The sequence below is a fragment of the Clinocottus analis genome, unplaced genomic scaffold (genome assembly GCF_023055335.1).
Source record: "Clinocottus analis isolate CAN_PGR_092001 unplaced genomic scaffold, fCliAna1.0.p SCAF_4, whole genome shotgun sequence".
Taxonomy (NCBI): Eukaryota; Metazoa; Chordata; class Actinopteri; order Perciformes; family Cottidae; genus Clinocottus; species Clinocottus analis.
The window spans coordinates 15,799,572-15,827,536 of record NW_027176153.1 but is presented as its reverse complement, the minus strand read 5'-3'; the positions used below and the strand labels follow the sequence as shown (position 1 = coordinate 15,827,536).

At 41.4% G+C, this 27,965-nt stretch overlaps 4 protein-coding genes and 1 non-coding gene across 5 annotated transcripts; 2 read left to right on the top strand and 3 right to left on the bottom strand.

Annotated features, from left to right (window-relative positions):
* Positions 1 to 2: 2 nt before the first annotated feature.
* On the bottom strand, positions 3 to 7,921 carry inavaa (innate immunity activator a). The gene is made up of 10 exons (XM_068598248.1): positions 7,884 to 7,921; positions 3,528 to 3,624; positions 2,960 to 3,093; positions 2,682 to 2,804; positions 2,349 to 2,583; positions 2,200 to 2,253; positions 1,813 to 2,032; positions 1,509 to 1,655; positions 742 to 1,414; positions 3 to 458 (listed from the first exon to the last, which is right to left on the bottom strand). Exons 2-10 carry the CDS (start codon positions 3,589 to 3,591, stop codon positions 366 to 368), a joined length of 1,743 nt encoding a protein of 580 aa, XP_068454349.1. The 5' UTR covers positions 3,592 to 3,624; positions 7,884 to 7,921; the 3' UTR covers positions 3 to 365.
* A 1,745-nt stretch (positions 7,922 to 9,666) lies between these two features.
* zgc:195245 (uncharacterized protein LOC565483 homolog) lies at positions 9,667 to 12,462 on the bottom strand. Its single transcript, XM_068598285.1, has 5 exons — positions 12,439 to 12,462; positions 11,372 to 11,399; positions 10,818 to 10,965; positions 10,559 to 10,703; positions 9,667 to 9,997 (listed from the first exon to the last, which is right to left on the bottom strand). Exons 1-5 carry the CDS (start codon positions 12,460 to 12,462, stop codon positions 9,896 to 9,898), a joined length of 447 nt encoding a protein of 148 aa, XP_068454386.1. The 3' UTR covers positions 9,667 to 9,895.
* A 1,027-nt stretch (positions 12,463 to 13,489) lies between these two features.
* LOC137801235 (small Cajal body-specific RNA 2) lies at positions 13,490 to 13,882 on the top strand. Its single transcript, XR_011079702.1, has one exon. It is a non-coding gene; the product is annotated as a small Cajal body-specific RNA 2 (non-coding RNA).
* Positions 13,883 to 14,942: 1,060 nt separating this feature from the next.
* smc5 (structural maintenance of chromosomes 5) lies at positions 14,943 to 24,591 on the top strand. The gene is made up of 24 exons (XM_068598250.1): positions 14,943 to 15,286; positions 15,910 to 16,051; positions 16,306 to 16,358; positions 16,458 to 16,620; positions 16,914 to 17,048; positions 17,301 to 17,441; positions 17,529 to 17,690; positions 18,274 to 18,345; positions 18,864 to 19,119; positions 19,256 to 19,410; positions 19,958 to 20,071; positions 20,207 to 20,301; positions 20,434 to 20,566; positions 21,064 to 21,237; positions 21,386 to 21,555; positions 21,654 to 21,777; positions 22,163 to 22,285; positions 22,376 to 22,501; positions 22,673 to 22,768; positions 22,974 to 23,078; positions 23,188 to 23,307; positions 23,545 to 23,724; positions 23,847 to 23,942; positions 24,148 to 24,591. The coding sequence occupies exons 1-24, from the start codon at positions 15,123 to 15,125 to the stop codon at positions 24,280 to 24,282; spliced, it is 3,234 nt and encodes a 1,077-aa protein (XP_068454351.1). The 5' UTR covers positions 14,943 to 15,122; the 3' UTR covers positions 24,283 to 24,591.
* A 191-nt stretch (positions 24,592 to 24,782) lies between these two features.
* On the bottom strand, positions 24,783 to 25,800 carry cfap276 (cilia and flagella associated protein 276). Its single transcript, XM_068598251.1, has 5 exons — positions 25,669 to 25,800; positions 25,398 to 25,509; positions 25,182 to 25,302; positions 24,986 to 25,095; positions 24,783 to 24,895 (listed from the first exon to the last, which is right to left on the bottom strand). The coding sequence occupies exons 1-4, from the start codon at positions 25,741 to 25,743 to the stop codon at positions 24,993 to 24,995; spliced, it is 411 nt and encodes a 136-aa protein (XP_068454352.1). The 5' UTR covers positions 25,744 to 25,800; the 3' UTR covers positions 24,783 to 24,895; positions 24,986 to 24,992.
* Between the last annotated feature and the right edge of the window lie 2,165 nt (positions 25,801 to 27,965).

Here is a 27,965-nt window from a genome sequence, read left to right as displayed (position 1 = left end):
ATTATATTAGGAAAGGGGATACTTTTCCAAAAACTACTGTCGGAGAATTTCATGTGCAAAATGTGTGCCAGACACAAATAATTTCAGCATTTGTGTTTTAAATCAGTTTGCTCTGAACCTTAATTCACCTCAGGACTTGTAGAAGCAACTATTAAAAAAGCAATTTCAAATAAATAAAACTGGCATAACACCTTACATCAAGTTTAAATTAAACGACGAGAGAAATGTGCTCAGCGGAGTCCCAATAGGTATACATTTGTCACGTCAACATACAATCTCACAGAGAGTCCACAACCGTAATAAATACAAAAATAAATAGAGAGGAATAACACACTTCCTACTGAACATACTGCGGGGGAGTAGAGTTACACCTGGCTCACGATTTCAGCGTCTTCTGCAACGAACCACTGAACTGGAGTCCCGTCTGCAGCTCTCTGGAGAACCACATTACCTGAACCCTGTGAAAACATGAAACCAGTGTTGGTCCTACACATTCTGGACACACATATCTTATTGCAAACTGAATATTTTAGTGTTTTGGACTGTTGCTCAGATAAATAAAGACATTGGAAGATCTCACATTTAAACCCAGGACATTGTCATGGACATGTTATATTTATATCTGATGTTTTAAAACTCAAACAATCAATCTATTTATGAAAAAATCATCATCAGAGTCTAACAGACACTACCACTCGTGCTAGTGGCCTATTTCACTGTTGTGACATGATCAGTACTAACCTGTTTAAATGGCGGCAGATGAGGTAACGGGGGGCTCGTGACACCCTGCTGGTCCTCGCAGCTTGGTTGTAACTTATGCAGCTGATTCCTCTGATGCCACGACTTCAACTCCTCCGACACAATGTCCCTCGGCGTCAGCCTGATGGCGTGGTTTGGGTACTCATTCAGCGAGGGCGTTCGCACCAGCCTGGTGTAAGGCGGCGGGGGCTTTGGGATTCTCCTCGTGGACGAGGCCTCGCCCTGCCACTGTCTTTGCAGAGGGCTGTGTGCCACGGGAGGAGAGGACAGGAAGCACTTCCCCATGTCCAGCTCATGAGGGGAGAGCAGGCCATCCTCTGCATTCGCTCTGACGTAGCCAGGGCTGGGCTGAGACTGGTTGCTGTTCTTGTTGGAGCTGGTGACGCTGGAGAGCCCTTTCTTTTGTGCTCCAAAGTGGAATCCGTAAGGCGGCGGGCAGAGCTTTGGCATCTCAGTGGGTGCGTCCACGCCAGGAGAGCTAATATAGGAGGAGGAGGAGTGCTCCGAGCTGCTGTCCTCCGAGCTGGACTGGTAAGGGCGCAAGGGAGAGTACTCTGGAGAGCGCACCATGAAGTCAGCCAGAAAGCGAGGCTGGGGCAGCCTGGCTCGCCCTCGATTGTTCTCCGTGTCAGCAGGTGGCTTACTTTTGGGAAGTCTGAGGAGCGATATCATGGGAAATTGTTAAATTACAGTTTGCATGTGGTTGTGCTCTTTGTGCATTCGCGTTATAATCAGACTTCTCTGTGCACCTGAAGGATTGGGAGCCCTGTCGGCGTACGTGCAGCTCTGGGGTGGAGGGGGCGCTGGTGGAGTTGTTCTGACGCAGGGCCGTTTTCTTTAAAAACTGAGACAGAGGAATTATGCTCTCTGCTGACATCAGGGTTCCAGCTGGACTACTGCACACAACAAAAACAGAGAAGATTAGGTGAGATATGCATTACATCCTGTGAGGCTAGGAAGGCTGACACTAAACTCCCGTTTTGATTGTATTATACTCCTGTAAAGAAAGCAGTTATGTATTTAATGGGTAGTTAATACACTTCCGACTCGTACCTGGACCTGCTGGCACAAACAGACCGGGGGTTTGTGATCCTCTGGTAAGGCTGATCCAGACTGGACTCTTTCCACGGAGAGTTCTGGATGGGCGAGCGCTCGTACTCCACACTGAGCTGACTTGACGACTGCTGGGAAGACTGCAGGGCCGTGAGCTGGAGGGGCTCTGAATAGGAAGTGCCCAACACAGGAGGAGAGAGAGGGCTGGGCGAGTCCACATCTGTGGATAATCACAGAAAACATCAAACAGTCGGTATCATGCTGATCCAAAATCATACAGCTTTCTCATCCATACTTCTTTTCACCGTATATCTTAATGCAAGCATGTCCATCAGAGAGTGATTACATCTTCAATATAAAATATGTATAAATGTACTCTCCACTCACCATCATCCAGGGCCACCACATCAGAGAGGGAACTGTCATCAGACATGCACACATCTGCAGGTAAAAAGGGAACATTTTAAAAAGTGTCCGTCAAAGCCACTGACCGTGTTTCTGACGTTTGGCCTGAAGGGGGCAGCAGTGTGACTCACCTTTGTTTTGTTGGTTTGAGATGCTGACGCAAGGTGAGTTGCACTGGCTCTTGATCCTGTGCTGGAACACTGCCTCCTGCAGATCCTTCACCTTCTTCTCCTCCCTCTTGCACTGCTGCAACCGGCTCTTCTTCTGTGGTTTGCTCAGCTTCCCCTCAAGGGAGAGTTTGCGGGCCGCCTCATAAATCTGCCGCTGAAGAGCCAAGTCAGTTTCCAGCCCTTGCAGCTCTGATCCCTGTGATAAACACACACATAGACAGACATTTTAGTTTGTCTGATGATGATTTGTAATGTCTTGACCCAAAAATAGTGAACACTGATTGAGATCCATACCTGTTTGTTCAGATGGATCAGACCTTCGTCGAGCTTGAAGGCAGCTCCAATCCTCCTTCTGACCATAGGAAGCTTCTCATCAGGCATCAGAGGATAGTCGGAGGGCAGCGTGCCGGTCAGCTCCTGTGAATTAAAAATGAAAGTGTTGCTTAGAAGAAAGGGAAATCTGTAACCCTTACACACATATTTCTAATATAACAACACCTTTTGAGCCATTACAAAGTCCCTAAATAAGTAATCTGTAGTCTGTGCATTATTTTAATCTAGTAAAAACTCACTGCCTCCCTGATGCAGAGCTTCCTGAGCTCCAGCAGGCAGAGCTCCAGTCCTTTCTCCAGAGACTGGTGCTTTAACTTCAGGGCTCTGGTGTGTGTGGTCGGGTCTTTCCCCGGGGACGTGGGGCTGTCTGGACCTGCAGTGGACACACAGAAGGTCAGATCAGGCTTTCCTCATCAGGTCCTAGATCAGCCATGTGAATAAATATTCACTATTCTTACTGGATATAAAGAAACAATTTCATCCCATCTGGCATTACATTTTTAGTACATGAAATTCTCTCAATGTGTGCATACACTGTGAATTAAATTCCCTTTGGGATGATGAAGTTCATTTGAAAATTCCTAAATAATTAATCAGCTTTTGCATCTGCTAAACTAAATAACTGCAAATTATGATCATTAGACCGTTTTATTTAATTCCCTCTTAAATGTTTTTTAATCTTATATGTGAGGGAATAATTAGTTGTGACCTGCAACATTTTCTTTAACTTGCTGTTATCATGCAGCCCTAAGCTACAACGTGACATATGTGAAATTCAGATGCTGTATTTAGAGGTGACGCTCTTACCCGAGTGGACGATAATCCCGCTGTCAGTGTCACTGATCTCCTCTTTAGTCTCGATTGCTGTCATCTCGACAATCTACACTTAACTTTTCTAGAGCACCTGTTGAAAAAGGCAGATATTACTAAAATCAGTCAAAGTTATCTGGATCCCTTGTGAATACTGACTCTCCTGTTGCTTTGCCGCCACATGGCTTCATTCACCCTCCCTGCTGCTGCTTTACTTAACAAAAGTGAAAGACTGGCGAGTGTCCTTTCACACACTTATCCATGCAGCGCTCCGTCTCCTCCCTCCTCCTCCTCCACCAACCTCTTTCTCCCTCCCATGCTCCCTCACAAAAGACTCAGACCCCCATTCTTGACTCGGCACATGTGCAGGGGTTAATCCGAATCGGGGTGCCATGGTGACGGGGCACGATGCGGCTGGCTAGGGGAGCGTGTCCCTGTGAGGCGTGTCACAGGGCGTTTAAAGAGCCCAGACCCCGAAAAAGAAAGCAGATGGCAGCAGGAATTACCCCACTCATGGACTGCACCTGTTCCCCCCACACACCCCTCCCTCAGCTCCTATTCAACCAGTGTCCAGAAAAACCCTCTGGGGGGCTTTGAAGTGGAAGTATGTCTCAATGCTGGGCTTGTCCACGCAGCATCAGATCACAAAGTCCCTGCTGACTCCTGTGCAACATATTTCACTTTAACAAACAGGCCAACACAATTCAGGTCTACAGCCCGCTCTGCTCCATTGTTGCTGTCCACCGAACATCTGACTGACTATAAACAAAAACACAAGACGTGGAGAGGAACGGCAGCAGGAGGAGGGCAACAATGGCAACAACAAATTGGAGACAACATTTAGGGTTCGAGGCTTTTAAAACAGTTTTGGTGAAATCGGGGGCGGAATGAGCTCGCCATTGACATCGGGACCGCAGAAAGTCTCTACATCTTTCGCCACAAACTAAAAACACATCTTTATCGACTACACCTTGAATAGGGAAGGTAGCGCAGTAGTAGCACTTTAGTAGCACTTAAATGTCTCTTACTGTTAGCACTTTGTAGTTTGACTTCATTGAAACAATTGTACTTTCCTGATTCTGGTTGTTCTGAGTTTGTACTCATGGTTGAATGCACTTATTGTAAGTCGCTTTGGATAAAAGCGTCAGCTAAATGAATTATAATGTAATTTAATGTAAAAATCGCCTTATGAGCAAGAGAAAACTCGCTGTCCTATTTTTCCAATTTTTTAGGTCAATGAATTGATTCTGCAGCTCACATGCCTGCCACCACCCTTGACTTCTGCTAGAGAAGGGAAGCAGAGCATTACAGGCACTAATATGATTAAAGCAAAGTACTAGCCTCACTTATTGCTTCAATGCCACACATTCATAAAATGATACTTCATGAACTTGATGACTCCTCAAGCAGTATCTGTATAAATAGCATGCAAGCAAAGCTCCTAACATAAGTATATTATGTGCTTTTAGAGAGGAACAAAGGGGACATGCAAACAGGCACCATATGAATGAATGTGGTTCTAAGGCGGTCGTGTATAATCCTCAACTCTTGTCTCATCCTCTGTGTTTTGAGATTGGTATCAAACCTTTTCCTGTGTGGACCAGGCGGACACTGAGATAGACAGGATATTATTGTGTGTCCTATTGAACTGACTCAGCTATGAGCAGTCATGTAGTACAATGAAGCGCAGGCAGCTCGAGTCAGTAAAACAACACTGCAACAAAGGCCCTGTATACACCAACCAGCCTTAATAATCGGCTGTGGGCGCAATATCTGCTGACAACTCTGCTTCAGTGCTGAGTAGCGATGTTCGGCCAATATTGAGACAAGGCTGCAGTGAGAGGTGGGGAAAGGAACAGTGCAGAGTTTTTACTGCGTACGGTGAAGGCCCGCTGTCCTCTCAGACACATGGCTCCATGGCTCCATGCTGCAGCGATCTCAAACTAAAGACGTCAACAGGAATCCAGCCTGGTAATCAGAGACAGGCAGGGTAATGTGGGATTTACCCACTTACACCCAATAACTCTGAGGACTTTCACAAGAGTCTGTGGTCGAAAGGGCTAGGCTGAGTGAGTGGGTGGGTGGGTGATTTTGGGTAAAACAACAGATCTCACTTGAAGTTGCAGCTTATTGCCAAGACATTGATGCCATTTGTCATAGCTTTCATAAAAAAACTGGAAGCCGCGGGTGTGTTGAAATCCTACTTGTATGAAAAAGCCAAAAAAGTATACTTTTCTTGATTGAGTGAAACAGGAATAGCAGTTAATTTCCTGGAGGGATAGCCCCTGATAGCACAGTCTCCACCCGGTTTGATTGATGCAGTCATAACATCTTGATTGTGCTGCATCTGATCAACTAGGAACGTGTCTGGAATGGGAGCTCATCATCCCACCCAATCCTCACTGGTCACCCGACCGTGACAGTGTAACATCTACGGAAGTGGGTGTTTATGGCAAGAGATCATGATGTGGATTCACTGTCTCCCAGACTTCCCCCACCACCCTTTCCCATGAGCATTTGGAGCTGCGATCTCCTGGAATGCCGCCACCACCACCGCCGCGCTCATTACCACTGTGGTTGGCCCTGGAATTACCAATGGGGACCAGCCTCGCCGAGGAAACAGTGAGGGATGCCTGAAACCAGACCGAGGCCTGTTCAAACCCTGTAATTAAGACTCTCCACTGAATGCTGATACTATGGAAGAAAACCAGACGACCTTACAGCATGCCTTATTTCAGAGTCGGGTGAAGAGCCAAAATCCATTCAGCAGAATGGATCCACTCTGCACACAATATAGGCCGCTGGAAGAAAAGTGCATCAATGTGGGGGAGCGGTAGGAGAAAAAAAAAGAAGAAGTATTGTATTACAAAGCACGTCACAGAAGTCAGATCTTTGTCTTAAGAGCCAGTGCTGAGTGCGGAAACTCCACAGATTGCAGCAAAAAGCAGTCAAGAGGCTGTGATCACATTAAAAGCCATGGTTACAAGTAGTCTGTGTCAAAGACAATGGCAGCCTATTTCCTTTGTCAGATCAACATTGTAAAGTCATGCACAGGTCTTAGTTTTCGAGCAGAGACAATGCAGGGTAATAAGCACCATATCGGCCTGCGCTCAGTCACCGGAGGCCATATGCTGGCCAGACACACCAGCTCTGTCACAACCAAATGACAGCGTAAATACAGAGGGCAAGAAGAGATGCTCTATTGTTCTCCAGGGGCCGATGGGCTGACCGAGGTTCATGACACCTTGTCCCTCTGAGTCATCATTTCTGAGGCCTCTCGAATGGTCTCTGATGGTCAGCTTGGGCTCCTGGCAGGGTGTGCTTTTCACCCACGAGTCCCTTTTGTTTACAAAAGAACTGGCGTAGGGGCGAGACAACACAGAGGTGTTGTCTTTCGCACCACAGTAGCACAGCATGTCTGTCAACATGTGGACTGACACAGACGGTGTTTATTCGACTGCTTCGGCCACAAACCACTGCCACCGGGCAGCCGGCTGCCCCACATAAACCCTAAAGAGTTTTTTTCAGTGAAAGCAACCTGTTCCTATTCATGGTCCAATACAGACCTTATTAAACTGCAGAGGCCATGTCCAGTCTTCTGGATAGTAAAACAAAATCAATAATCATAATTACTTAGTCTAATCGTTATAATTCTGAGTTGATTTAAGTCTTTGCATATGCGTCCCTTAATTTTACATTTTTTTTAATAAGGTGCAGTGGTTGATCCTCAGCTCATATTCAGATCCTCACATTACTTTACAAGGCAAATATGGCACTGCCACATTATGAAAATATTCCATTTCAAATCCTGTGTTAGATTTTGCTTAAACAAAAGCGCAGAAGTATTATCCATGAATCACTCACGAAATACATTTTACATACATTTCTGTAGATTTAGCATGCAAAGTTATATTTTGCAGTCCAAGTGACAGGTAACTATAGCCGTAAAATAAATGTAGTGAAGTAAAAAGTACAATATGTCTTTTTGTATTGAAGTTGTCTAAAAGTAGAAAGTAGCAAAAACAACAAAAAAATGAAATAAAAATTACAAGTACCTCGTGATTGTAGTTAAGTAGAGAACTTGAGTACATGTGCACAACGTGACTTACTTGACAACACGTAAGAAGAGTGAGTACTTCTCTTATTGACGTGTAATAAATAAATATCAATATTCGTTCAGCTAATTGCTTTGTGCCGGGTTTCTAAAGTTGTCCGATCTATAATATCATCCCCTCGACTCACACACTTCATCCAACTTAAAGCTGGTTGAACTAAAGTAGCTGCGGTTTCAATATCCGGTGCTTTCCCTTCATATGTTATGTTGCGGACCGGTATAAAGTATTGTGTACTCACCTTGTAGAGTGATATCTGCTCCTCTACAGCATCCTCTCAGAGACAGCAGGAGGTGTTCAGACTTTCTCTGGTCAGAGGAGAAAACAACGCTTAGGACATCTGTTTCGGTCCGCTCCACTGTTTCGGGGTAACGCCACATTTGTTTTTTGAGAACCTATTTCTTTGAAAACTAATTTCGATCTTGTATTATGTTAAATGTATTGTTTTCTCCGTATACCTGCTGTAAAAAACATTTTTTCACTAAAATAAGTGTTAAAACGGGATTAGTACATTTAATGGTGCCGTGATCTCCCCCTATTATTTAGAATGGTTTGGTCCGACGCTTCTGACGCTGCAGACACGCTCTGTGTATTTATGCAGCACGCGACTCACTGAGGAGGCTTTTAATTTGCAAAGAGCCACAAAAGAAGAATGACCGGAGGGAGCGACACGTTGTGATAAAACCCAGGACAGCTGGTGAGCAGTGGTAGTGGTGGTGGTGAACACGACCACACTCACATCTTCATTCCGCCATGGCGGTGAAAACACGAACAAAGTGTAGTGTTCGGGCCAAGATGAGCCCTCATCCCAGAAACATACATTCAAATAGTTATGCTGTGGAGTAGGATGAACTTTTGAATGCTGACTTGCTAACTTTTTACTAAGCTATATTTGGCCTCCTGGCCTTTGGAGAGTATGCATTATTGAAAGATGTGTCCTTTAATATAGAAAAAAACCTTGTATTATTTTTGTGTGTGCTTATTCTCTAATAATACTTCATCTGCAGTAGTTAATAGTATAGGCCTAACTAGTTTATTGCTCTGATATTGTGTTTAAGTTAACATTTTACATACTATATATTTGATGTTCCTCAGAGGAAAAATGTATTTGACAGACATTTTGTCTAGTTAAATTGCAGATACAAATTTCAACACAATCAGCTGCTTAACATAAAATGTAGTTAGAATTAGCTTCACTTCAGATTACAACATTGCTGCTTACATGTTAATGTAGCAGTACCAACAATACAATAATATGATATATGGTATATAACAATACAGAAATCTTCATTATTTAATATTTTTGCTTTTAGTACTTTAAGAAGTCCATGTAGCTGATTATACTTAGACAATCTGATTACTTCTTTCACCACAGATAATGTGTTGCAATTTGTGTTTCATTTGTTTATGAGATGTATTCTGGAATAGCAAACAGGCTGTTTTTATGTGCCTTCAGCTCAGGGCTTCCCTGACTGTCCCAAATTTCTCCTGTGCTTTAACCAGGCCCTTGGGTATTCCTTGCCTATATATCCTTAAAAGCCTCCTCCAGATGGCCTGTGCTTTCTCCTCTCGTCCCATGATGGAATGAAAAGATCAGCTAATTAAACAAAGTCCCATATCCATGTGAATGCAGCATTGAAGTCCACAGGGAAAAGAGCTGCATGCAAATCCCAGTGCTTTGAATTGTGTCCAACTAAACAACACATCTCTGCAAACCATAAAGCCTTTATTTCCACAACACAGACACACAAACAAAGACATAAACATGTACATTTGTGGGGTATTTCTATTAATACAAAAGAGGTCTGTATAGAAATGTTAATAATCACATAAAGGACTTATAAAGTAAAGAATTATGTGGCCCTTCAACTAAGCAAACAACAAAACATGTTCATGCTCCTTTAATCCAAGAGGAAGCATGATGAATTGAAAAACAGTACAATGACCATAAAAAACTTTAAAAATATCCATCCTCTTGTGTTGATCCACATAGTGATGAATAAAAAACAAGTGCTCCACTCCTTCATCAGAACTGTTTTAAAGTTTTAAGAAGACATTTCTAAATATGTGTTCCTTGGTATGCATGATTTCTCAAACAAATTCTGATACTCAAAATGTAATGTTACATTCACTAAGACATTTGTTGTGAGCTGGTGCCTCTGGGATGTTTTTGTCGCCATTCAGTAGACAGTGAACATGAAGATAGGGCCTCAATGGTAAGATGCAGTGAGGGCCGATGGGAGCCTCGGGGCCTCACTGCTCAGACGTTTGTGTCCGCCTCAGATTGTCCTTCACACGGACAAACTCTGGGATCTTCTGCTGGTTCTCCCGCTGTCTGATCTCCTCCTGCTCATACTGGTCAGACAAAAGACAAGTCACCCTCCACTTCGTCCAGACCAACAGCGGTTTACCCTCACAAAACATAAATCACCACGTATTTGGTTGTAAACACAGTCAGATTTATAGATATAGTTGATATTTACTATTATATACAGAAAGTTGTTGGTTTGCAGAGAGGTCATGACCTTTGCAAAGCGGTCACAGAAAGCTCTCTGGGGTCAAAGCGAGAGAAGAAAAAAACTTTCTGCTAAACACATTGGTTTGAATGGTTTTTCACTACTTTCTTTTTTTTTTTAATTATTTGAAATATTAGATCATTTGACTTCTTTGGATGTAAAACTGTACATTAAATCATCTGAAAAGTTTCAGACATATGAAACGTAAAATGGGGCCAAACTAGATGCTGTTCAGTACCACAAAACTGTACTGAAGTGCAGATCTTGAGTACATGTTAGTTACCGTACACTACTAACATGGGCCTTAATATGTGTGTTTGGGCCAAAATGAATGTATTTGTATTGAATTAATCCTCAATTAATCAATGAATGTCTCTCGGCTGTTTGACCTTCCTCTGACCTCTTGCATCTTCTGTTGCCTCTTGCGAAGCTCCGTCTCCAGATCTGAGGGCCGCCGCTGTGCCAACTCCTCCCCTCTGTGCAGCTCCAGTCGGCGCTGCTCCAACACTCGTTTCAGCTCCGGTTTCTCCTCAAGCAGTAGACCCCTGCATGATCAGTCAGAGTCACACTTACACAAACTGTTTACCCGGCGTCTATGAAATGTAGACCACATTGAGATCAGAGACTAGAGGTGTTTTTAGAGTTTGGGCCTCCTGTACCGTTTATGGGTGAGCAGCAGCTCCCGGTGCAGATTCTGGCAGCTCGGTGTCTCCACTGAGGAGTCGTTCAGTTTCCTAGGCTTTCCTTCGTCACCGCTGCAGTCCACTGTGGACTGACGGGACATCCGCGAGCGGCCAACAGAGGTCTCTGAGAACCCCAAAACAACTCATATTACTAGCTGTTGACTCGACTTTTAACACCTAAAATCCTATATTTTTTAAAAATGTTTGAACTACTGTGTTGTTAATTGAAATTTCAGTCAAAAAATAGGGAAATTATCTAAAGAGTGAAATAACACTTGAATAACAATTTGAACAATTTGTGAGGGAAGTAAAAATAATCCTATCAAACAGATTATTTATTCTATTGATCAAATTGACAATAGGATTAGTTGAGTAACTGATATATCATTAAAATAAAAAGATTAATCTATTTCATTCATCAAATAGATAAAGCAATCAAATATTGGATTGCAATCAATCTTAATCAATTAAATACACTAATCATTAATATCGTCAACTGTAAAAGTTACAACATGTGTGCGTTAATATACCTTTTTTGTGAAGTCCATATCCTGGTATCTGTTGGTTAAAACAAATAAAGAAAAAGAGACACCCTGTAATTGATCAAGTAATTTCTCTCACAGCCACTCCCTGAGGCAGACTCGTTAACATTGATGTCTCAAATCATCTTTTTCATCCCAACCTGACTGGACCGAAGGTATAATTAGATACGGTGAGAGCAGGAAGGGACAGCCTGCTGTGCTGCTTAAGCAGGTGAGCTGTGTTTACTCGAAGCACAAAGATGACGTAACCGCTCAATTGGATGGAGGTGGCAAAACATGCCCAAAGTTACACCAGTAGTTAAAAAGGGAAATATTGTAAATATCTGTATTTATTGCGCGTAACAACAAGAGATACAAACTTGGTTAGACAGCGTACTGTAACACAATCACACAGATACCACTGCCACACCCACTGAAACCAGATAATCAGGGGTAAAGGATCCCATTGAACAAGTAACAGATGGTAGATGGTTCATGTTGTAACTGATGTAATTCGGCCTTCAGGATTCTTTAAACGTGCAGCACTGAATTTGGGATTGTGCCTTTTACTGTCTCTGTCACAGACATAAGCGTCCAGGTCCGGTCTCATATGAGAATAGTGAAAAGCCACGTTTACATGCAAAAAGAGGCTTTATCAGTTTTCTGAAGTACTTTATATTTAAGAATAAATGAAGCATTTAAGTAAATAGAAAAAACAATAAAGCACTTGATAACTTGTATAAATCTTGTGTTTGATATATAGCTTTCAATATGGATACAACACTTTGATGACGGCACTTCTCACCTGAACTAAAGCAGTTTCATAAATGAATCGACTGAAGAATCTTTATCATCTTTATCATTTATCTGCAAGAGATTCTAATTTGAAGAAGGACGCAAAGTCTACAGGACATAAAGTATTCAAAAATCAACCACGACTGTACACCTACTGAGGATACACTTAATTCCTGACAGGATTCAACTACCTCTCTGACAGATGGCCACCAGACCAGACGTTGACCTGTCATTCACTATAAAAGCAATGCCAAAAGTAAAGGTGGAAGAAAACAACTCACTTTTCTTGCAGTTGTCCCCTCCATGGCAAGATGGTGGCGGTCCACGGTTGCGGTCCAGGCACAGTGTTCCTGATTTAGTCCATTGTTCAAAGAATCACACCTCCTCACATGGTCAGTCTGTTAGCTGCTTCTTTGCTGCATCCAAGTCCCACATGTTTTTGTGTCACCTTGCAGTAGTCAATTGTGGTAGTAGACACTGAAATCTTATTACACTATTCAAGATTAGCTCACAACCCCCACAGGGAATAGGACGCTAGATTAGGTAATTGCTGCGGACACAAATGCAGCTTAAAACCGACCTAACGGGACACTATTACAAGTTGACTCCAACAACAAAGGCTTTCAGGCAAACCACCATACTGTTAGTATGGATTCAGTCTTATTCTTCACTTTATGTTATTATTGCTTGGAGACATACAGTACAGGTATAACAGTAAGTTGCTGTTTAAAGTGTTGTGTTTGCTATAATACTAACTCTTTGTATTAATTTACATTAAGATGGAAGTAATCTAAATGTCATATGTCTTGGCTTATATGGTGTATATATATATTAAAGGCTTATATTTCTCTCAATGTGTAATTACATATATTCTGTACAATAAATTATTATTTAGTTTGTCTTACTTACACTTCCAATGTAATTGAGCTGAGAGCCTCTGTTTTAGTTATTTAGAATTGATTATAAATCTCATGTAGAATTCATACCATGAACTATGAAGGCAGCACAAAAGTGTAAACAACATAAATAAAACTAAATTGTAATATCATGTGTTGTTGTTGTTGTTTTTTTACATTACTCATTAATCCTTTTATATCATTTCATGTAGGCCTACTCACATTATGAATTGCATTCATTTTTTTGTTTTATTTTACTCGTTTGATTTTAATATTGTAAAACTATTGTAAAACTGTAATTTATTTCTTTAAATACAATAACCATTCAGTCAATAAGGGAAAGAAGAAGCGGTCTTTTCCATTGATGGCCACATGAGGGCGGTATAACAAACAGGGATCCTGCTTTCAATGTCCCATGATTCCATGCGGGTTTTTGTTTTACGTTAAAGCCAACCCGGAAGTAACTCGTACTTCACAGTCTGGATGTGTTGTGTGTGGCGTGTGCTTGTGTGAGCGTTTGCTTGAATGAATGAATGAATGAATGTGGAGAGTTTGTGTGCGAGTATGTTTTTCTGTAAAAAAAAAAAAATCTACACAGTGATCTTATTTGATCTGGTCGGAGTTTAGCTCCGCTTCGATCGGAAATGATAGGAAACAGCTCGCGAGCCTCAGTGGCGATGAGCAGCGAGCGAGACGTTAACCTCGGAGCCGCCACGCTTCATGTTGTGGTCAGAGGTGATGAATTGATCAGATATACTAGTTCTGCGTGTGTTTGGGTTCATCTCAAGCGTCATTATGGACAATGAGTATAGAGGCGATTCTGATCTAACCACAACTGAGGAGCTGCGCGAGGCGACATGGACGGTTGAGCTTTTACTTAAGGCCTGCGTTCTGCTCACGAGACGCTCTCCCTGTATTTGACGACACGCGGCTCGTTTCTTTGTTCCGAAACAATGTCGGCGGGCCATCCTTTCCGCAGGAATAGTCAAAACGTTTACTAGGGCGCGACGAAGGGAAATTTTAAAGTAAAAGTACGGCCAAAGGAGACTCGACGCCAAACTTTTAATGAAGAGAATCGTGGCCTCAAGTACAGCCTTCATCTTTGTGGTCACCTCCTGGTCGTTGCTGCCTTGTGTCCGTGTTAAGTCTTATTAAAAACAATAAATCACGTACCCATCTCCATTTTAAGTATTGTAGAGTAACCCTCAGCAATTTCCATGGGAGTTACTGCTAAAAACCTAGGGAAAAGTAATAAGTGGATGCAACTAAAGCTATCCAAAGTTTTCGCAAGCAGTCAGTTCCTTTTTTATTTATCTTGTCTTGAGAATGAGACGCTCGAAGCGTCACCGGTGGTAATCAAGATTCAAGATGTTATTACTGTTGTATGCACAAGTAACAGACAGTTATTCTGTACATTGAAAAGCTTCTTTTGTGTGGTCCTAACACAGAATTATAATACACTTTAGGTATAAAATATAAAAATAAGGCACGAAATATAAAAGACATAACAATATTGCACAAAAATCTAATAATTGCTGTGATAAATATAATACAATATGATAAATGTATTGCTATGATAATACAGTAAAATATAACAATAGTACTATTACAAAAGTGTCTTTTGACTACAGAACTCAAAACAATTTTCAGTGTCCTAAATCCTGGTCAATACCTCCCAAATCCATGTTTTACAGAATATATTTGGTGCAGAAGTTCAAAAGAAAGCTCACATTCTAGTACCGAAACAAAACCTCTTGCAAACCAACTTCTGTCATCTTGAGAATTTAAATGTAGCATAGTTTTGTTAATATCAGTTTAATTGTTTTAGACTGTATATTCTGTGAGAACATAAACAACCATCACAAAAGTTGGTTGATTAAAGTTGATACGTTTTCCGTATCAGTCTGCGAATTACATCTCGCGATAGTTCTAATGATAACGCCACGCTTTGTGTATACACGTGACCTGTTTTAACCAACCGCATCTCAGTGAACACTCGGCGGAGCGCGCGAGAGCGAACGGACCCGGACGGCGGTTGCTTCCCGTCGAAAGCTCGTCTTTTGCTCACAATGGCTACTTCCAGCAAAAAACCGCGACAAAGTCATGTCAACAGCGGCTCCCAGACGTCCAACAGCAAGACGAGCATGTTCTCCCGCGGCCATGCGGACGAACTCGTAGTCGAGGGTCGTTTTGTGGAGGGATCCATTCTTCGCCTCACCATGAAAAACTTCCTGTAAGTCACTGCTCCTGAGCTGTCAAGTAGTAACGTCACAACGTGTAACACAGCCCCCGATGAGAAACATCGGTCAAGTGAGCCCACATCCGCCTAGTGAGCCTCAATTGCAATTCTGAATGCACCTCTACTCAAGGTGTTACGGTACGGTTGCGGTACACAACACAGAAGCCACAGAAGCCGAGCTCAGAAGCTCAAATGAAATGATGTTATATATATATATATTCAAACGGCATATCTTTAAACTTGTAAAATAAAAGTACAGCGCAGTCTTGTTCAGACTGACCCCAGCTCTGTCTATGTGCATGGCCTTGAGATTTTACTGTACAGTTTTGGAGAAAAGTGACTTCAAAGTCAGCTTCAATAACATAATGATATTCATAATGTCACAATTTCCAATATTCAAACTTCTATGAAAACAGATCCTTACATTTGTAAAGTAAAATTATAGTTTTGGAGAAAAGTGACTTCAAAGTCAGCTTCAATGAAGCAGTTTGAATATAAGCCACCGTAGACCATTCATTTTCATGCTTGCGGCTCACTCAGCGGATGAGGGCTCACTTGACCGCAGTGATGATAACGCTGATGATAACACTATTGTATGCCCACCGTGTATCTCACAGGACCTACGACTACTCGGTGCTGTATCCGGGACCCAATCTGAACATGATTGTCGGAGCCAATGGGACCGGCAAGTCGAGCATCGTGTGCGCCATCTGTCTGGGTCTGGCTGGCAAGACTGCTATCCTGGGCAGAGGCGACAAGGTAGTACCTCAAACCCCCCCTGCTAGATGTACTCTGAACTCGATGTTGAGGAATTGACAACAAAGAGGTCTTTGACTTTGATTTAAAAAAGGTTTTGGCTATAGCATTTCATAATCCGTTCACACTGCATGTGCTGTTAGTCTCAGATCCCTGAACCAATGTTAATCAATCAAATTAATATACAGTTATTTTAGCTGACAAATTAAGTACAATTCTGATGACAAAAACTGAATGTTTTTTTTTTCCCTCTGCAGGTAGGGCTCTATGTCAAACGTGGGTGCAATAAAGGATTCATTGAGATTGAACTGTAAGTTATGTGAAAGAGTTTGCAGACGCACAATGTTACTTGTATGTTCTTTCCGAGAAGTATCTGATTGTCGAACTGACCTCTTTGTTTTTACTCCAGGTTCAAGACTGGTGGTAATGTAGTGATTAACAGAGAGATCCACGTTGAGAACAATCAGTCTCTGTGGATGCTGAATGGAAGACACTGCAACCAGAAATCAGTGGAAGAAGAAGTCAAGGCTCTGCAGATCCAAGTCAGCAACCTCTGCCAGTTTCTGCCTCAGGTATGTTTGTGTCAAATAGACTGATCGCTGCTGAAAGTTTTGACCAAGGTCAGCCTGTTTAACTAGTACCGTCACATTGTATTATGTTTGCACTGTGCAGACGTCATATGTGTGAATGCTTTATTTCACACCTGGTTTGTAATCTAAAAATGTCTTAATGATGGCTGATCATTATTCAATCAATGTGTTATGTTATTCATATAAATCCTTCCTACAAGGATGTAACATTTAAGACAATCAAATAACACGTTCCTCACTGTTTTCCTGTTGATGTGGTTGGTGTGTCCTGACAGGAAAAAGTGGGAGAGTTTGCCAAGATGTCCAAAATTGAGTTGCTTGAGGCAACTGAGAAGTCAGTGGGACCACCAGAGATGTATGAGTACCATTGTGAGCTCAAAAACTTTCGCAACAGAGAACGGGAACTAGAGGTAAACATAATTGTCAAAGAGTAAATGCATTTCAAAAAGTTGTCAAATGTTTTTGGATTGTGTCTCTCATTGAACGCTATAGTGGAATTCTCCTTTCTTCTGTTTAACTGGGATGTTTTTAACAGAACAATGTCACAGTTGCTCCAACTTTTATCTAACAGTTTACCCATTTTTAAAAGACGTAAAGTTATCATTGCAATTCTTAGGCTCCTTTAGGGTTTTCATCGTTGTTGATAGTTGGTTTCCTTTTAGAACTTTGTGAAGGAGAAGGCCAGTTTCCTAGAAAAGGCCAGGCAGAGAAACGAGAGGAACAAACATGATGTGAACCGTTACTACGAAAAGAAGAGACATCTGGACGTGATTGAGTTGCTTGAGAAGAAGAAGCCGTGGGTGGTGAGTGATAGAAATGAAACACTGTGTACAAAAGGGAGAAACAAATAAACAGAGGGCTGAGAGCTGATTCTTTCCCTCTGATATTAGGAGTACGAGACCACTCGTAAAGAGTTTGAGGGCGCGAAGAAGGAGCGAGATGACGCCAAAAAGCAGTTGTCTGCTCTGAAGCAGGCTCAAGCACCCATGCTGAGGAAGATCCAGCTGATTGACAACCAGTTGAAGCCAACGGAGGCACAAATAAAGGCTAAGGTAAAAAAAACTAATATTATTACTCTTTGATAGGTGTCCAGCAGAGGTGGCAACTATTTTGATATGAATGCCATTTATTTTAATTTTATTGTTTATTAGTGTGCCGTATCGACATAGAGATTAACATTACGTGTAATTATGACACCACATTCTTATGATACCACATCAACATTTTAATCTCCACCTTGTCTATCATTTACTTTCATTGATAGAGGCAACTTGCATAGGAACATTTTTAAAATGATAAATAAATACATATACTGTATATTAGGGCTGCACAATTAATAACAATTTAATTGCGATCACAATTTTGGGTGACAGTTAAATGAGCATGATCGTCTTGTTCAAGCCAATATAGACTGGACTTTTAAAATTAAGAAAAACTGAAATGAACTAGAAAACATCAAAAGCACGTACTACTAATAAAAGCGTGCAATACACTAGTTTGTACCTAATTATAGCTAGTGCTTCATTATTACAAATTGTAAATAAGAAATGTGACTCTTGTGGGAAATGGACTCTTGCCCAGCTCCAGAGTTTGAACGGTGAAGTAACTTTGAAGGTTTGATTATTTTTTTTTCAGACTGTCTCCATCAAAGAAGCCTCTCTGAAGTGTAAACAGAAACAAGAACAATTGGATCGAAAACATAAAGAGGTGAGACTCGGAAAGAGGTGGAACACATACAGCCCTTTAAAGCTGAATATGTAATCTGTCAAACTTCCTGGTGGATATTTATTACGCTTGAAAACTAGTTGCTTTTATCTTAAACAGAAATCCTGCAATTAAAGTGGATTTTTGATTTGTGGCAACAATTTATTTGCAATATGGATTCATTCTAATTTTATTCAGAGCTTAGTAGTTGTAAGTAAACAGAACATTAAAATAAATTCATTTTGTAACAATGTGGAGCATAAAATAAACATGCATACACTACATTTACTTCTATCCTGGATTACAACAATGTCCTTTTTTTTCATGGTTTATTTCAAGTTACGTGCTTTAGACAGAGAAAAAAAAAGACAAGTATTTTTTATATTTTAATCCTTCATATCGTCTATGTTGCTGACTTTTCCTGTTCAGTGGGCCGTTGCGCAGAATAAAGGAGACTTTATCTGTAGTGCAGCTCAGTGCTGTTCATAATGAACGATAACTCTCCCTGTTCTTCTCTACAGATAGAAGATATTAAACAGACGCAAAAGCTAAAGCAGATGGAAGAGGAAGACCACCAGAAGCGAATCAGCAACACCAGGCGGACCATTGACGACTTGAAGGCAGAGCTTGCCAAAGTTGGCGACCAACCTGATGTGACTCCGCGAATCAATGCTGTGAATTTCGAGCTGAGGAACATCCGGGAGGAGAGAGCGAAGATCGAAGGAGAGAAAGCCGACCTACGCAGGGAGAAAGACAATCTCCATGCTGAGTCCACAAGTGAGTTAAACACAAACTATGCAGCGTCCTTCGACAGTTTACGTAATATTACATAATCTAATTATTTTCACATAAGATGCTGCATGCATGGGTACCAGTTTAATAGACTTTTGTGTTTATTTATTTGAATTACCAGTGTTGGTGAAAAAGCTCAGTGACATGAACAACCTGATGAATGCCAAAGAGCAGAAGCTGCGAGGACGCCACAGGGACACACACGCTGCCCTCCAGTGGCTCCGACAGAACAGACAACTCTTTAGTGGAAATGTCCATGAGCCCATGATGCTGGTGGTGAGTCCCAGTAAATCACATGCTCACACTTCATTTTAACCCTACCCCATTGAGCATTTATCAGCAGGATATAAGCACTTAATACATTGTTTATAGGACATTGTATTGTAGATAAACTGTAAGTTGTATATTATTGTATTTGTCAACAACCAAAATTGCTGTATAAACACATAATTATTAAATAGTTCACACTGTACATCACTTGGAACACTAAGAATTGCCTCATATCGGTGTAGAACTACATTACAGTGTATTATAAACCATGTATTAAATGTTTGTATCGTGCTTATCAACACTAAATGGCGGGTTGAAGTCAAGTATTAGCACAACGGGTACATAGAGCAAGATGACACGACCAAACAGGTGTGTTCAATGCTAACAGTTGGGATTTACGTTCTTTATTTTTTTAATCGGGCAGAGTTCTTCTCTTCGCAGTGATTCTTCGCAAAACATTTGAACATTCAAGGTTTCTATAGCAGTAATTATCGTGACTGGTGCATTTTCAATCCGCTGCATAATCACCTGTTAACCCTCACTCATTCCTCAGATCAATGTGAAAGATCATCGCTTTGCTAAGTTTGTGGAGACCCATATCTCATTCCACGACCTGAGGGCGTTTGTCTTCCAGAAAAAAGACGACATGGAGAAGTTCATGATAGAGGTCAGTGTTTATGCTGGGTGGAGGATGGAAATCCCTCTTAAGTGTAAAGTGTCAGACAAATCCTGACTTTGTGTGTAACATTTAGGTTTTGCCATCCAAAATACATAAAATGATTTTATGCGTCCTGAACTTCAGGTCCGTGACAAGATGAACTTGAAAGTGAACTCCATCTCTGCTCCGGAGGATTCGTGCTCTCGGCGACAGCCATCCCGAAACATTGAGTCTCTGAGGTGAGAGAAGATGAATTGTACTTGAGGCATAATGATGTATACAATCAGCATCAACATGTGACATTTTGTCTGTTAACATTACTTTCAAAGTTGTTACACGTACATCAGTATGTTTTATTTTCTTATTTATAGGCGTTTTGGGTTCTTCACCTACCTACGCGAGATGTTCGACGCCCCTGATGAGGTGATGAGTTACCTCTGCCACCAGTACAAAGTGCATGACGTTCCTGTGGGCAATGACCAAACTAAAGCCATGATCAAAACGGTACGTTCTTCTCACCACGTCATTCAAGTCCACACAACATCACAGCAGAGTGTTAGCGACGTGAATCTAATTCAGAATTCAACCTCTTTGGTGAACTAAAAGCTTGGCTTTCAAGATGATTGGTGTAGGTTGAGGCACGATATGTCAGTGAGGCACCATCCATTAAAATCCTACGATCACCACACTAGATTATTTAGTTTATAAACTAATGCCTTTTCAGAGCTGTCAGAAAGTTGCATTTTTCAAGTTGATACCAAATAAATTGGTTATTATATTAGAAAATGTAATTTTATTTAATTTTACTGTATTTTGTACTGGGGAAACTTAAAATCATATATTCTTTTTGGGAAGTATTTCCCGACTGGACCACTGAGCTTCAGAGAACCTGCTTGGAGTTCGTAGTGTTTAACTTCATGTTTTGTTCTTTTATTTGTTCTTTTATTAAAAAGCCATCTCTGCTGACCTCAATCTTTGTCTGATCATTTTCTTTATCACAGGTTATCGAGGAGCCCTACCTCAAGGTGTTGTACACAACAGAGGAGAGGTACACGTTGAAGAGGTCCCATTACTCCAACAAGATCAGCACCAGTAACTCTGCAGTGCACCCTTCCCAGTACCTCAACATCACTGTGGATGCTGAAGAGAAGCAGCTGCTGGAGCAGCAGATGAAGGTAAGAGACAGGCACAGGAACCGATTTGGAAGCATAGCTTCTTTTTTATTTTTTACTTCAACATTTCAGAAATCTGGTATACTCTAAAAATATATCTTTAAACGTCTAAATATGTTACAGTTTAACTGTTAAGCCCCATTGTAACTAGGCCTGCGAGGTGAAGTTACGAGACATCGATGAGCGGATAAAGGCCCTGCAGGCGGAAGCCTCCACTCTGGATCGCCGTGACAATGAACTGTTGGCGGAGAAGAAGCACCTTTCTGAAGTAAAGGGCAAAAAGAGGCAACTGGAGCAGAAGATCAGCACTAAGCAGGACAGGCAAGTCTGTCTTGAACAATTTCAAACAGGCACAGAACGTTTCCCTCTGTAACTTGATTAGTACATCAAGTCTGAACTGGCTCTTTCCTTGTGTTCAGTCTGGCGCAGATGGAGCACAGCGTCATTGACCTGCAAAAGATTGAAGAGGAAACAAAAGGGAAAATTGCTATTGTCAATTCCCAGAAAGTCTCCATAGTCACAGTGTTCATGGCCCAAATGAAGGTATAGATCAATGCCTTGAAAACTAAAGAGCTGTGTATGACTGTTTGGCACTTGATAGCTGTGGTTGCATAACATTTAGATTTTACTGTACTGTAACAACATACTTTTATGTTCTTGCATTTACTGTACCTCTGTGTTTTCATGCTCCTGTCTTGTTTACATTCTGCCACATGTTTGTTTTATTAATTAAACAGTGAGAGAGACCATTTCTGGTATTGTGATAGATTTCAGGATCTATCTATCTATTTCGGGATCTATCTTGTATTGTCTTCTGTTTATTTTTAGCTCTAAAAGTCCACATGATCTTTCTCTGCCCATTTTCTGTCTTCAAATTTCTGACTCGCCTTGTGCCCTCCATTTTTTCTTGTCTCTCTAACGTCTGTAGCTGAGATCCAAGCTGACCATGGAGAAGGTGTACCTGGCATTGGAGACGGTGGGTCTGATGGCTGAGAAGAATAAGCTGGAGAACGATTGTAGAGACGGCGCCTCTGAACTCAAGACCACTGAGGTTTGTGTTTCACTCATCCTTTTATACACAGTCGCCCTGCCGTATTGTCCGAAATATTAACTCCTGAGTTTTAATGACTGGTTCTTACAGCAAAAATGTAGCCGTTTGGAGCAGAGGAAGGTGCAGCTGACCGAACAATGTAAAGGCCTGTTGAAGAGAGCAATGTCAATTTGCAAGATGAAACCTGATGAGTCATTACCTGAAGACCTTCGTAATGTAAGCGTCCATCATTGTTAAACTATATCTGTGAATAAAACAAACCTCAACACTTTATGTGGAATATTATTCTTATCACATAGTCCTGTTGCTGCTGTGGAAGCCCTTTCAATGCAAAGTATGACTAATATTAGTTTGTAAAATATGTATGGTTCTTGTTTTTCAATGCAGGCTTTCAGCAAGCTGCCTGACACACTAGATGAGATTGATGCCATGTTGAATGAGGAGCGGTCCAGATCTGAGTGCTTCACTGGCCTTAGTGAAAATGTAAGCTGAAGCTAAATTGATTTAATTTCTACAGGTTATTGTGATTGGGCCATAGAAAATGCTCTTTTTTTGTTGTTTTACCAAATTTGTAGCAATTGTTTCATTATTGTCTTTCTTGCTTGTTTGGGCAGAAGTTGTGAGTCTGAATACATCATGGCTTTTACCCACAGAGTGTGAATGTTTCTCATGTTGATTCTCTTGGAAGGTTGTTGACGAGTACAATAGAAGAGAGCAGGAGACCAAAAATCTGGAGAAAGAGCTGGAAGACAAGAACAACGCCCTGAACGCCTACCGACAGAACATATCAGAGGTATGGATACATCACTGCAAGGATTCCTCTGGGATTTCTTCTAGGACTGCCTGGTCATCCTTTTGTTTGATTGTGTGAATAGTGATTTATCATGTATTTGTCTATGTAGGCTAAGGAACGCTGGCTGAACCCGCTGAAGCAGCTGGTGGAACAGATTAATGACAAGTTCAGTGATTTCTTCCGCTCCATGCAGTGTGCAGGAGAGGTTGATCTGCATTCAGAGAATGAGGTAAATGCCGACTCACATGGAACAACACGCACACTGACATCTCAGGGTCAAAGAGTAATTCCAGTATTTGTTTCCATGCATTCATGAATACTAGGATTGTTTTTAATGTATTATACAATTACGTTTGTATTTGTAACAGTGGTTTAGGTAATCCTATTACACTCTAATATTACATATGCACTTATTTTAAATTTAAGTTTAATTTATTATCCTGTTAAATGCTGTCTTTCATTGCAGGAGGAGTATGACAAGTATGGGATCAGAATTCGGGTGAAGTTCCACAGCAGCACTCAGCTCCACGAGCTGACGGCCTACCATCAGAGTGGAGGAGAGCGTAGCGTCTCCACAATGCTCTACCTTATGGCCCTGCAGGAGCTCAACCGCTGCCCCTTCAGAGTGGTGGACGAGATCAACCAGGTAGTGAACGCACAGAAACCAACACAACCTACCCTAAGGGTCCAAACTACCACACAAATGAATCCCTGCTTCCTCTGCCTCAGGCTTGGATGCGACTGATACTATTTTGCTCTTTCCTGCAGGGAATGGATCCTGTAAATGAGAGAAGAGTCTTCGACATTGTGGTCCGCACGGCCTGCAAAGAGACAACATCCCAGTACTTCTTCATAACACCCAAAGTGAGTGTTTGTAGAGATTTGTGAGTGCGTGTGTTTATATACAATATGCAGTATATATAAATTTAAAAGGTGATATGTTATTTTGTTCTCAGCTTGTTTCTGTTATTGAAACTGTTGAATGTTTTGTGTGAATCTGTATATCTGCTTTATTATATGACCCATGCACATTTTCCTGAACTTTTGCTCCTGCGTTGTTTGTCTCCAGCTGTTGCAGAATCTCCAGTACGCAGATGAGATGACTGTCCTTTGCGTCCACAACGGCAGCCAAATGCTTTCCCCCAACCAATGGGACGAGAAGGCGTTCATCAGACGATGTCTCCAAAGAAAAGCCAAAGCATGAACCCACCATTTGACCTTCCCTTGTTGTAAATTATTTCTGTTGAGCCGCTATTTCAGATAAACCTCACTTCTGTTGTTCTGTGGAAGGGTTTTTCACTTCATGGTCCAAATAGGATGGGCATTTATAAAACAGATATAGAATAAATTTAAATATTCGTTAAGCATATATATTTGTTTTGGGATCTTTGCACTTCAATGTTTTTGTTATATCTGATTCCTGGTATACAAAGTATTAGGAAAAGGGGCAATCTGCACAAAAGTGAAATCTATATACATAACTATTGTTCATTAAATACAAAATCATTTTAAACCTTATTTTGTACCTTCATAAAACATACACTTGCCGATTTAAACACCTCAGTAATGTGACAGATAAGTGAGCTCAGTGTTCATGCTTTTATTCAATGGTGTAGTTTTATTTTCCAGTGTAAAGGCGTTTGCTTTCCATGAATAAACTGCAGTTTTCTGTGGATGAATAATATATAAATGCAAGCATTACAATTCAGTGAAATAACCCTTTATTTACAGAGCTGGTTGCAGGTTGCAGATGGTGGTTCTGGAAGCTTCACATTGAATAAAAGCTGCTTCCCTTCAGCCGGGTGTAGCACAAATACCTGTGCAGAGGAAAAGTTTTAGGTTTCGTTATTTTAAGAAATCCCCATGAACACTAGCTGCACTAACTGGATTATATGACTAAACTTCACCTGAGTTTCACTTGATGCTGTAAATGGAGCGCCTCTGTGGATCCACCCACACTCGGATAGTGTTCTCTTGTTCCTTTTCCAGCATGTCCTGCTTCAGTTTTTCCTGCTTACTGTAAATTTACATAAAACAGATGAATGAACACAGTTAAATGAGACTCCTGACATGCCACTTCCAACACAGTGAGTCGGCACTGGCCTGTTGTACTCGGAGACGGTCTCCTTCTGGTACAACATCTGGTTCCTGAACCAGAAGAAGTCCTTGTGGTGATCGTACACGGACTTCAGTTGGAAGTCGAGGCTGTCCTTCGGAGCCTGAGGTTGAGACGAGAGCGGTGCATTACAATTCCTTGCCTTATAATATTTTTCACAAGTGAAGGTCAACAATCACTCATCATCCTGGAGGTTACCTGAGGCTCATAATGCACAACACTCCGCCGGGTGCTGGCCAAAGTGGCTGCATCATGGAGACGACTCCAGGGTTCCTCTGTTTGGGCGATATGTGCCGGCTTATCAAAGGTGGTCCTCTGTGCATCGGTAAAAAGGAAAATATATTGTTTCAAATGTGCCCAAAAGGGCTGAATATCTACTATTAAAACAATAGCCAGGATCAAATGTGGATTTTGAAAAACATCTCTGCAAGTTAGCTAAAGTTATCAAATCACACATTAAACTTTTTAACCTACCTGCTGCGGCCGGAAGCCGCTGAGAGTGAAGCCGTTTTCAAACTTTGGAGAGGGGAAAGGATCCCGACCAGACATATTTAATGGTAGCCTCACGAGGAACCCTAATATGTTTACAACCTGGTTCCTAGGCAACCACACACTTCCGGTTAAACCCTTTAAAAATAAAACGATTGTTGACGAACTTGATATTAAACCTGAAGTTGTACCACATAACTGCTATGTCTTTTTGCACACACACACACACACACACACACACACACACACACACACACACACACACATATATATATATATATATATATATATATATATATATATATATATATATATATATATATATATATATATATATATATATATATATATATATATATGTTTAAACACACATCCACGCCTCGGCGGATCCACAGAGGCGCTCCATTTAGAGGTGTGATGCCGTGCTAAGAAGCCAAACGTTTTATTCTTTAAAGATAGTAGGCCACCGATAACGCTGGTAAACTACAAGTTAGCCTATTGCGTTTCAACAGGCAGCCGTTAAAAGATGATTCAGAGTAAGAACAGGCACCGGAGCCAATCACCGAACAGTATTTGTTCACCGTTGGGAGTGAAGCCCCGCCTCCAGCCTGCAGCACCTGAGGGCGCAGGTCACCCCCTCGGCTCCTTCGTCTCCATCATCACTTCAGAACTGACAGAAGGCGACGATGCAGCGAGGCCCGCTACACCTGCGCCACCTTTTACTGTGGTTGCTTTTTGCACAAACCCGTGCAGAGCTGCCCATGTGCAAAGAGGTGAGCATATTCTTATTGTTTTATTGTTGGATAGATAGATAGATAGATAGATAGATAGATAGATACTTTATTTATCCTGCAAGGGAGAAAAAGAAGAAAAAGGGATAGCTATTTCTGAATAACAACCCATACAATGCTATAATGACTCATAGCTAGGTTGGGAAGTTGCTTATGGATGAGCAGCAGGTGGAAACGTAATTTATATTCAGCAAGATAGAAAACATTGCTGAAAATGTTGAAAGAGGGCTGAGCTTAAGCCTTTTAAAAAGCTTCAAGGCGTTACAGTCCATCTAGGTCTGTTTAAGAGCTATGTTTGTCTTTAGGTTATAAAGAACACAGATAAAGAAAAGTGTACTATATTCTGATGTATTTAAATTTGGCACAATCCCACAGTGTTGATTTTTAGCAAGACTAGTAAAAGCCTCCTTCTCCTATTGTGAGGGGAAAATGAACATATGTTTCACGAGCGAGCACATTTTTTTTATGAGAGTTTCCATATGTTACGTTCATATGTTACGTCCTCTGCCTTGTTCTTATTAACGACACTTCTGTATCTGTTTTTAATTTGCATACATTTGATATTAAACAAAGCATTTCTTTTTTATCAGCATACTATGGAATTAACATATGCAAGCTATAACTGAAAAGTTTGCACTAGAAGCTTGTTGTCTTTAAGTTTTAGTCTTATAGCTAATGATGATTTGGGGAGGAGAGGAGTTTGTTTCCATGCCAGTCCACTGACCATGAGGCAAAGCGGTCATTATGTCCTGTTGCCTGAGTTTCCTCATGTTTGTTTAAGGGAGGCGATTAGGCTTCAGCACATCCCCAATTCAATGCATTTTTACATGAGATCCTCCCACCCAAACACACATTCATCTGATACACCAACCACAGCTAATGTAGCAGCTCTAATATCGAAAACACAGACCCAGAGGAGTGCCTCTGCTGCTGCTCTGTTTCTGTTAACTATTAATCCCACAAGGCTGTGTGGCCTTGGATAAGTCTGACTTTCCTTGGAACATTAAAGCCTGCTTTTGACTACACTGGGTGCCTGCTCAGTACTTACGACTTGTTTCAGAAGGTGTCAGATCAACAAGATAGCCTTAAGTGTTATGTTGCATTTTAAATTACATCATTACGGGTGGGATAGTGTTTGTTCGTCAGTCTCTCTCAAAGGCGTCAAAGTACCATAAACACATACAGCATAAGCTTTGCACCTGAGCTCCTGCTGTCTCCAGAAGTCCTGAGACAACGCTAACAATTCCATGTTTACAAAAGGATTGAACTAATCAGCATTTCAACCCCCTTGGCTAAGTAAATAAACCCTTAAGGGAGTTTTACCGCTGCAGAGTTGAGGCACATCCTTGATGAGTGAGATTAGGCCAACAGTTGGAACGACATCCTGGCCAAATATTAGCCGTGACTTTTATTTAGAAAAGAGGCTTGCCTGGTTTTGGAAAATAAATTCCAGAGGTAAAAAACAATCTGGTGACCTCTTTTAACATTAGC

Bases quoted from the DNA above. Each gene is read 5' to 3' on its own strand.
- smc5 (XM_068598250.1), top strand. From the start codon at position 15,123: ATGGCTACTTCCAGCAAAAAACCGCGACAAAGTCATGTCAACAGCGGC. The intron at 16,052-16,305 runs GTAGTACCTCAA...TTCCCTCTGCAG, and splicing joins TCCTGGGCAGAGGCGACAAG to GTAGGGCTCTATGTCAAACG. The intron at 23,308-23,544 runs GTAAATGCCGAC...CTTTCATTGCAG, and splicing joins ATCTGCATTCAGAGAATGAG to GAGGAGTATGACAAGTATGG.
- cfap276 (XM_068598251.1), bottom strand. From the start codon at position 25,743: ATGTCTGGTCGGGATCCTTTCCCCTCTCCAAAGTTTGAAAACGGCTTC. The intron at 25,510-25,668 runs GTAGGTTAAAAA...ACCGATGCACAG, and splicing joins GCGGCTTCCGGCCGCAGCAG to AGGACCACCTTTGATAAGCC. The intron at 25,303-25,397 runs CTCAGGTAACCT...TCTCGTCTCAAC, and splicing joins GAGTGTTGTGCATTATGAGC to CTCAGGCTCCGAAGGACAGC.
- zgc:195245 (XM_068598285.1), bottom strand. From the start codon at position 12,462: ATGGAGGGGACAACTGCAAGAAAA. The intron at 10,704-10,817 runs GTACAGGAGGCC...CTGATCATGCAG, and splicing joins CTGCTGCTCACCCATAAACG to GGGTCTACTGCTTGAGGAGA. The intron at 9,998-10,558 runs GTCAGAGGAAGG...TTGTCTGACCAG, and splicing joins GGCAACAGAAGATGCAAGAG to TATGAGCAGGAGGAGATCAG.
- inavaa (XM_068598248.1), bottom strand. From the start codon at position 3,591: ATGACAGCAATCGAGACTAAAGAGGAGATCAGTGACACTGACAGCGGG. The intron at 2,254-2,348 runs GTGAGTCACACT...TTTTACCTGCAG, and splicing joins CTCAAACCAACAAAACAAAG to ATGTGTGCATGTCTGATGAC. The intron at 1,415-1,508 runs GTGCACAGAGAA...ATCGCTCCTCAG, and splicing joins CAGGGCTCCCAATCCTTCAG to ACTTCCCAAAAGTAAGCCAC.